Source organism: Salvelinus fontinalis, chromosome 2 (genome assembly GCF_029448725.1).
Source record: "Salvelinus fontinalis isolate EN_2023a chromosome 2, ASM2944872v1, whole genome shotgun sequence".
Taxonomy (NCBI): domain Eukaryota; kingdom Metazoa; phylum Chordata; class Actinopteri; order Salmoniformes; family Salmonidae; genus Salvelinus; species Salvelinus fontinalis.
In genome coordinates this window covers 87,419,776-87,429,138 of record NC_074666.1, presented here as the reverse complement: position 1 = coordinate 87,429,138, position 9,363 = coordinate 87,419,776, and the positions used below count along the sequence as shown (strand labels likewise).

The window sequence follows — 9,363 nt, the reverse complement described above, 5'->3', positions numbered from 1 at the left end:
GATCGTGGAGGGGAGATGCTGCACATGAACAAGAAAGTTTCTGTTTTATATGAGTTCAATCAGTAGCACACATAATCTCAATTTCTCATTGTGTGTGTGTGTGTGTGTGTGTGTGTGTGTGTGTGTGTGTGTGTGTGTGTGTGTGTGTCTTTGTGATTTTTGTGGTGTGTAAATGATTTTAGAACTGCCGGGTCAAAAATGACCCAAAGACAACCTTTGTACCCTGGTGGTGTACAGCTTACATGGAAATATGGACAAAGGCGATGTTTCACTTTTTCTAATGTTGGGGTCACTCTAGGAAAAGTCATCAAATTTCCAGTTGAAAAAAAATTATTTAGGGGGTTTTCTCTGCTGGACATTGTTTACCCTTAAGGAGGGTTAATCAAACCAGACTGTACCATTTTCTTTTTTTTTTCATTTACGGATAGCCAGGGGCACACTCCAACACTCAGACATCATTTACAGATGAAGCTTGTGTTTAGTGAGTCTGCCAGATTAGAAGCAGTTCTCTTAATAAGTCCGTGAATTTGACCATTTTCCTGTCCTGCTAAGCGTGCAAAATGTAACAAATACTTTTGAGTGTCAGGGAAAATGTATGAAGTAAAAAGTGCATTATTTTCTTTAGGAATGAAGTGAAGTAAAAGTAAAAGTTGTCAAAAAAATGTAATAGTAAAGTACAGATACCAGCAAAAACTACTTAAGTATTTCAAGTATTTTTACTTAAGTACTTTACACCACTGGATTTTGAAATTTGGAATGTATTGTATCTCCCCTGATTGTACCACACACAAAATAGCATGATCATGCAATTATTTATTTAGGACTTTTACTGTGAGTGTTGAGACCTCTGAAGCACTTTAATGTTGAGAACATCTCCCTAGTCAACAACTCCTATTGGATTCCAATATAATAACAACTATTGGAACCAGTCCAAATGGACCCCTATATGATTCTATAGGAATCAAATCCTATAGGATAGGTTCTAAAATCTGATAGGATTTACTTTTGGATTGTAATAGGATTTTTCTATTGGAATCCTTTAGGATTTTTTGACGAGGAAGTTGTTCTCAATAATCAAGTCTTACAGAAATAATGATATGTACCACACCCTTTTGTGTGTGGTACAACCAACGGATATACATTCAGAATTCCAAAATGTACAGGTATATAAATCAAATGCATTAGTCAGACGAATTGTATTGATTATGCCTATTGTCAAATGACAATACAGTTACAGCACTGCAATGACAAAGGTCACAACAATAGTAATCACACCTTGTTTGCCTGGGCTATATCCTCTTTTCATAGTTGTGGCCTATTGAACAATACGTAATGATACAAATAAGGTGCAATATATTGGCCACAAATAGCAGTCAAATACAACATCACATTTGACTTGACAGACAACAGCAACATTGCAACTCTATCATTTCAATGCACCCTGCGACTTTATAGGCATATAAAGAAAGAAATATTCGGACAGTATTGTATTGTCTGAATACAGTATATATTTTTCTGTAGCCTGCAGTAGGCTACTATGAAAAACTGAAATCTGAGCATGAGCTTGTTGTTCTGTATATAAACAACAGATTGCATACACCAGACCTCGCTCTTTCTGCCTGTCTCTCTCCCACCTACCTCAAGTGTCTCCACCTCCTTTTTCTTCCCCACTCTCCCACTCTCTCGGTAATCGGTTCGGTAATATTCCTACTGCCTGGAGTGAACTACCAATAAGGACTCCGACTGTCAACGGAGGATGTCTGTGGCGCAGCGCAGAGAAATTGTCTAAACCTATTCAAGATACCTGTAGCAACTGTAAAAGTGTTGTTGTCGCATCAGTGTAAAGAATTCTTCAGTTTTTTGTTGTTGTAAGCAATTGGAACAGATATAACATTTACACACATTCCCATACAACATCACCGTGCGCTGATGGACAATTACGCGCAGAAGTTGCGGTCCGTAATCATGATAATCATTGTGGATGGCTGTGTTTCATGTTCTTGGATTATGCGTACAAGCTTGTTATGATACCTGGTTATCGCCTTTCCTTCGTCTACAGTGGAGAAGAAAAGTAACAAAGGGACGCACATGATGAGAAGCGCGGGGTTGTTGCTTGGCTACTTTTTGGTGAAAGTTCTTGTATGCGACGCGGAGGGGGAGCCAGGGCAGAAGCTAGACGGCTTTATTATGGTACAAACGGGTACCAACGAGTCAAAATTGAACGGAGAGAACAGCGTTTCGGAGAGTCCGCATACAGAGGACAGGTGCCGGGGTTATTACGATGTCATGGGCCAGTGGGATCCGCCGTTTGTGTGCCAGACGGGCAGTTACTTGTACTGCTGCGGGACCTGTGGCTTCAGATTCTGCTGTGAGTTTACAAGCTCGCGGCTGGACCAGACCACCTGCAAAAACTATGACACCCCGCCGTGGATGATGACAGGCAGACCCCCGCCTAAGAAAAAAGACCCCACTCACGACCCCACAAAGGATAAAACAAACTTAATTGTGTATATAATATGTGGAGTTGTTGCCATAATGGCCCTCGTTGGGATTTTCACAAAACTTGGACTTGAAAAGGCGCACCGTCCACACAGAGAAAACATGTCAAGGTGTGTGAACAGTGAACAACATCAGCAGTCCCTGTGCGCAATGCAGTAACAACTTTGGATAGCCTAAATGAATGCAGGAATTTAACTTTTATTTGGGTGTCAGAAGTTTCTTTCAAATATGTAGATGCATTAAAGATGCTGTTTTGTTAAAATAGGTGATAACCCACTGGACACAGACGTCAGTTCAACTTCTAGTTTCGATTTACATTTGGTTGAAATCCACAACAAAAATCAACAAAACATTTCGGGTTAAAAGTTGGGTGAAATAAATAAGAAATGTCCTTACCTTGATGACCTTTTTCAAATCCAGACGTTTTTCCCACATCACATAGACTTGTTAGTTGAAATCTAATCAAATCAAATTGTATTGGTCACATACACATGGAAACAACATTGATTCATGATCCAATCAGTTTTTGCCTAGTGGGAAGTGTTAAAATATAGAATAAATATACATGCTCAGTCAGTTCTTCTGACCACAATTTGATTGGCAATCATAGGCAATACCTATGCAGTCTACTATATACTATTTGTGAGTGACTGTGAATACCTGTCCAATTGCGCTGATGTCTTGAGATTCCATCGAAATGCCATACTTTTCATTCTGAATGATTGAGAACTCTTTACTGAATAATAATGAGCTCACTGTGTCCTAGTAAAACCAAATGTGTTGTAGGTAGTAATGTGTGATGAGCCATGCTCACTACGTCCTGGTAAAACAAGACGTGCTGTAGGTAGTAATGTGTGATGAGCCATACTCTCATCTCCCTTGATGTAATCTACCAACATAGTGCCATTAAAAGCCACTTTTGTACTCCATTACACCTGCAATTGTTTTTAATTATCTGACTGCCCTAGATTTCAGCATTTTAATTAGCTTCATTGTGGGTTACCACAACTTAAGGTTCACTTCCCCCAAAAACTGGTTGATTCAATGTTGTTTCCATGTCATTTCAACAAAAAGATTCAATGTGATGACTAATTTCACGTTGAACTTACGTTAGTTGACAACTCAACCAAAAGTAAATCAAAATTAGACGTTGAACTGACGTCTGTGCTCAGTGGGCTGCCGTTGTCTCAACATGCCTTGTGATCCCTATTGTGATTTATCATATTTCTCAACTATATTATCAATGCACAAAGGAAGGTGATCCCACTAACCCAATATGGCATAAATGGTACTGTGCATATCAATGAAAACCCTTTGAGCATATGCTAATTGGTCATTGGTAGTTAATCTACAAGCATGAGAGTAATTGATTTGATTTAATCTACATTATTCAGACATTAAGACCTGTAAGGATTTCCGGTAAATCTCAGATAAATATCGAGGTTTACAGCGTTTGAGCTACTGTAATTTTGCTAGATTTCGTAGCTATTTTGATTTCCTTGTCATGCTTTATTATTGAGTGAACCAGCTGATTGAGGTGTTTGTGTTTTGTCAGGGCTCTAGCCCAGGTGATGCGCCAGCCTGGTCCAGGAGAACACTCAGAAGACATTGGAGTGCATGGACAGCACTATGACAACATGCAAGCCAACAGGATACCTGCTAACAGTCTCCGTAAGTAGGCCTCTTCCATCCAATGTCTCATTTCATAGAGAATAGCCACTACAACAATAGTTTGATACACATTGGAAAGTACAACCAATGGTAAGATGCATAGTCTATTATGTGGAGCTCTGCAATGCATTGGGTATGGTCATGATTGAGATACAGAGATGGTATTAACAGGATGCCATCTGCAGAATCCTGAGGGTCTGACTGCTGTGATCAGACTAATCATGCACAATCTTTACCTCAGTACACACATACACACAATGTTTCAAACAGCCACCACCAGTAAACCTTATCACGCAAGAGAACGTTGACATTTTCATTTTCATCAATTCTATGCTGGAGTCCTATTGAATTGCCCATCAGTCTCCGATTGGTCTTTGTGGTTGTAGTGAGGCAGCTGTGAAATTCAAAAGGCTTATTCACCACCACCCTTTGCCTTCCTGGCTCGCCTGATTTAGCTGCTCCAGATAAGAGAGTTGTGAAAGAAGTCCATTTTGGAGAGTCCTGTGAGCTGCTGAAGCAATTAATCACAGCCTCAGTAATCATTTAACACACTGGGATAATTATCATCATCAACCGCCGCTGACTAATAGTAGTATAAGGCTTTCGCTGCTCTCCATCTCTTACAACTGGCTCTTTCTTTCTCATCCCTCTCTTTTTAGTCTCTCTCAAACAGGCAGGCACACATCTATACACAGACCCGCAAGAATTCACTCACTCACTCACTCACTCACTCACTCACTCACTCACTCACTCACTCACTCACTCACTCACTCACTCACTCACTCACTCACTCACACACACATGGATGATGCAGGATGTATTATTTTATTATGGATTGCATGTCTCAGGCTACCAGTTGCAATCACACAGGCTAGGCTTTCGTCACTAATGGCAATGGATAGACTTTTCCCCATTTGCTTGTTTGGAAGTGATTGTAATGCATGCTGTCTGTTGTTGGAGAGAAGTAAAATGACATGTTTACTTGTGGTAGGGCATTTTTCATGCTGAAAAGGAGTGTCAATGTATGACATGAAAAACAAGCTGTTTGTTTGTGTGAGACGGACAAATTGAACTTGGAGAGAATGATAATGGGAATACTAGTTTTATGTTGACGGCATAAGCGTATGGCAACAGTGATTTTTTTTTGTTTTTGTCAAAAACTGAAGTGGATGAGGCCGCTCTGGGTCAAGAGCCTCCACTTTGATTCTTGAGTGTAGCTGAATGTAGCTTCCACCGATAATTGAAGCTTGTAGCTTGTATTCGCGTGAAGTGCTGGCATATTTCTCTCCCATCCCTTGGGTAGGAATTACCAAAGGGATTGGAGACCCAGTTCTGCAATCAGGTGGGCTGCATGGACACACATTGGCATTGTCTCTCCTCACAGTATTGGGAAGGATCCATACGTTTTCACACAATAGCACTGTGGATTGGAGAGGGTAGATGAGTGGCGAGGTGGGTTCTGGGTAATCTCTTCCTTTGTCAGTGGCCCTCCTACCTCCTCCTAGCACAGCACTATATCTCTTAGTCTATCACAACAAGTTGAAGCAACAAGGACCTCTTCAATCTCCACTGTGTTGGCTCACAAAAGGGATGTGTAGTTTAGTGTGACAGAGCATTTCAGGTGTCCTTAGAAGGCCAGGGATTGGGTGAAAGCAGTGTGTGATTCCACTAGAATTCAACACACAGTTTTTTATTGGTTTGGCATAATGTGGGCATTATGGAATCAGAAGGAGCAGTTTGTCACTATTATTATGGTGTGTGCTGTGTTGTAATAGAGGTAGTGTTGTTTAGTTATGCTAACTGGAACCCTTATTCAATAAAGTGGGATGATCGCACAGGTTTCTTTGAGCAGCTATTCACACTCATTCCCACACTGACTGTTCTCTTGTAAAAAGTCTCACAGGCAGAGCAGTGTCTTGCTGTTTCATGAGAAGATGTGACGGGTTATTGTATCAGTGTGAACAGCTTCACCCAGTGAGCTCCCTGTTGAAGATGTGGAGAGGCGCAGGGAGGTGTGTGAGGGGAGACACCCCGGTGTTGTGCTGTTAAAGAGCTGACTCCATCTCCATGCAGGCTGAGGGGTAATAACCCAGAGAGTGGGGTGTGTGACTGTGCTGGGAGTATGGCCATTTCGTAGAGCACTGGGACTAAAAAAACCTTTACATTACTGAGGTTCTCCAGTCTGAAATGCCATTAAAGTGCTTAAAGTCGCAAGTGCTGAGTCTGACTGGTGGCAGGCACATACTCGCAGGCAGCAACACAGTGTGTGATTGTTTTGAATTAGGTAACCCACTGTGTGCAGCTTAGTAGACAGACATCAAGTCAGGAAATTGACAGGGCTTTTTATGGTAGCATGGTACCTCAGCAAGAATAGTAAGAAACCTCAGCCACGAGACTAGAGAGCATAATCAGGGTTGCTATAGTGGTGTAAAAAAAAAAGAAAAGATACAATCAGAACAAGGGAAATAATTTAATTCAAATAGATTTTCAAATTTGCCTCATACAGCATCAATACAATCAGAATGGAATCAAACCCTTTGGGCTGAAGCGCCTGAAGAGTGTTATTCTGGTGAATGAATCTCATTATCACACATGTGAAGCAAGCACACTACACTAGCAGAAGCTCTCACTTAGACAGGCTATTCCACTGGATGTGAATTATGCAGGGTATCTCATCTAGTCTGAGGCTTATGTCCATATATGTGACACCCCATGGCATGCATTGACTGCCAACGAGGACTGTCTGTGTGTGAACTGTGTCTTGTGAGAGAGTAGCACTCTGAAGAGGTGGCAGCACAAGTAATTAGGTTAATGTGAGGCTGCATGTGTTTGAGTATCATCTCCTCCTGGGTTTTCAATCTGATGTTATATTACACTGGACACTTGATGCACTGAGGGTTCAATTGAAAGAGACTCATTAGCATGGGGAAAGGCTTACTTGTGTCAATATCAAGGTATCATTAAAAATAGTAGTTTTTTTCTTGGCCTTTTTATCTGCATATTGTGCTTTTTTGTAATTGTACAATATGATTTTAAGCAATCCACTGGGCAAAAACGTGTTGATTCAACGTTGTTTCCAAGTCATTTCAACCCCAAAATTCAAATGTGATGACATTGAATCAACGTGGAAAACTGTTTGGATTTGCAAAAAGTCATCAACGAAAGGGAATTTAGTCTTTTTTTCACTTAACTTTGAACTTAAATCCAATGACAGGAGGAAATTTTTGGTTGATTTCACGTTGAATTCAAGTTAGTCGATAACTCAACCAAATGTAAATCAAAATTAGACGTTGCACTGATGTCTGTGCCCAGTGGGAAAGCTTTCTCCCATTGTTATGGTCGTAGACTTCAAGTTCATTCAAGTAATAAGGCCTTTGTTTTAAAGACCAATTTTGAAACCTTCATTAACCCTCGTCAGAACTTTAATTGATTATGAAAGAACTGTGTTATAATTAGATCATGGCTATTCATTTTTTTCCAAGGGCTTTGACATTCACAACACAAAGTCCACTCTTTCATACAAGAAGAGTCCGTGGTTTCCGGTGCTTCAGATCATGCATGCTATACAGTGCTTTCAGAAAGTATTTATGCCCCTTGACATATTCCACATTTTGTTGTGTTACAGCCTAAATTCAAAATTGATTAAATAGATTTTTTCTCACCCATACAATACCCCATAATGACAAACTGAAACATGTTTTTAGAAATTTTTGCAAATGTATTTCAAGTGAAATAAAAAATATCTAATTTACGTACAGTTGAAGTCGGAAGTTCACAAACACTTAGGTCGGAGTCATTAAAACTAGTTTTTCAACCACTCCACAAATTTCTTGTAAACAAACTATAGTTTTGGCAAGTCAGATAGGACATCTACTTTGTGCATGACACAAGTAATTTTTCCAACAATTGTTTACAGACAGATTATTTCACTTATAACTAACTATATCACAATTCCAGTGGGTCAGATGTTTACATACACTAAGTTGACTGTGCCTTTAAACAGCTTGGAAAATTCCATAAAATGAAGTCATAGCTTTAGAAGCTTCTGATAGGCTAATTGACATCATTTGAGTCAATCGGAGGTGTACCTGTGAATGTATTTCAAGGCCTACCTTCAAACTCAGTACCTCTTTGCTTGACATCATGGGAAAATCAAAAGAAATCAGCCAAGATCTCAGAAAAAAAATTGTAGACCTCCACAAGTCTGGTTCATCCTTGGGAGCAATTCCCAAATGCCTGAAGGTACCATGTTCATCTGTACAAACAATAGTACGCAAGTATAAATACCATGGGACCATGCAGCAGTCATACCGCTCAGGAAGGAGACGTGTTCTGTCTCCAAGAGATGAACATACTTTGGTGCGAAAGTGCAAATCAATCCCAGAACAACAGCAAAGGACCTTTTGAAGATGCTGGAGGAAACAGATACACAAGTATCTATATCCACAGTAAAACGAGTCCTATATCGACATAACCTGAAAGGCCGCTCAGCAAGGAAGAAGCCACTTCTCCAAACTCACCATAAAAAAGACAGATTACGGTTTGCAACTGCACATGGGGACAAAGATCGTACTTTTTGGAGAAATGTCCTCTGGTCTGATGGAACAAAAATAGAACTGTTTGGCCATAATGACCATCTTTATGTTTGGAGGAAAGCGGGGGAGGCTTGCAAGTCGAAGAACACCATCCCAACCGTGAAGCACGGGGGTGGCAGCATCATGTTGTGGGGTTGCTTTGCTGCAGGAGGGATTGGTGCAGTTCACAAAATAGATGGCATCATGAGGCTGGAAAATTATGTGGATATATTGAAACAACATCTCAAGACATCAGTCAGGAAGTTAAAGCTTGGTCACAAATGGGTCTTCCAAATGGACAATGACCTCAAGCATACTTCCATACTTCCAGGACAACAAAGTCAAGGATTTGGAGTGGCCATCACAAAGCCCTGACCTCAATCCTATAGAAAATTTGTGGGCAGAACTGAAAAAGTGTGTGCGAGCAAGGAGGCCTACAACTCTGACTCAGTTACACCAGCTCTGTCAGGAGGAATGGGCCAAAATTCACCCAACTTATTGTGGGAAGCTTGTGGAAGGCTACACAAAATGTTTGACCCAAGTGAAACAATTTAAAAGCAATGCTACCAAATACTAATTGAGTGTATGTATTTGAGTGTATGACCCACTGGGAATGTAA

General features: G+C 40.5%; 1 protein-coding gene across 1 annotated transcript in view; it reads left to right on the top strand.

Annotated features, from left to right (window-relative positions):
• The first annotated feature begins 1,617 nt into the window (after nucleotides 1-1,617).
• LOC129830581 (protein shisa-9B-like) overlaps nucleotides 1,618-9,363 on the top strand; it is a 34,216-nt gene continuing 26,470 nt past the window's right edge. The window contains exons 1-2 of the mRNA XM_055893148.1: nucleotides 1,618-2,609; nucleotides 4,055-4,170. Coding sequence (XP_055749123.1) covers nucleotides 2,089-2,609; nucleotides 4,055-4,170 — 637 coding nt within the window. The 5' untranslated portion in view covers nucleotides 1,618-2,088. The remainder of the gene's footprint in view (nucleotides 2,610-4,054; nucleotides 4,171-9,363) is intronic.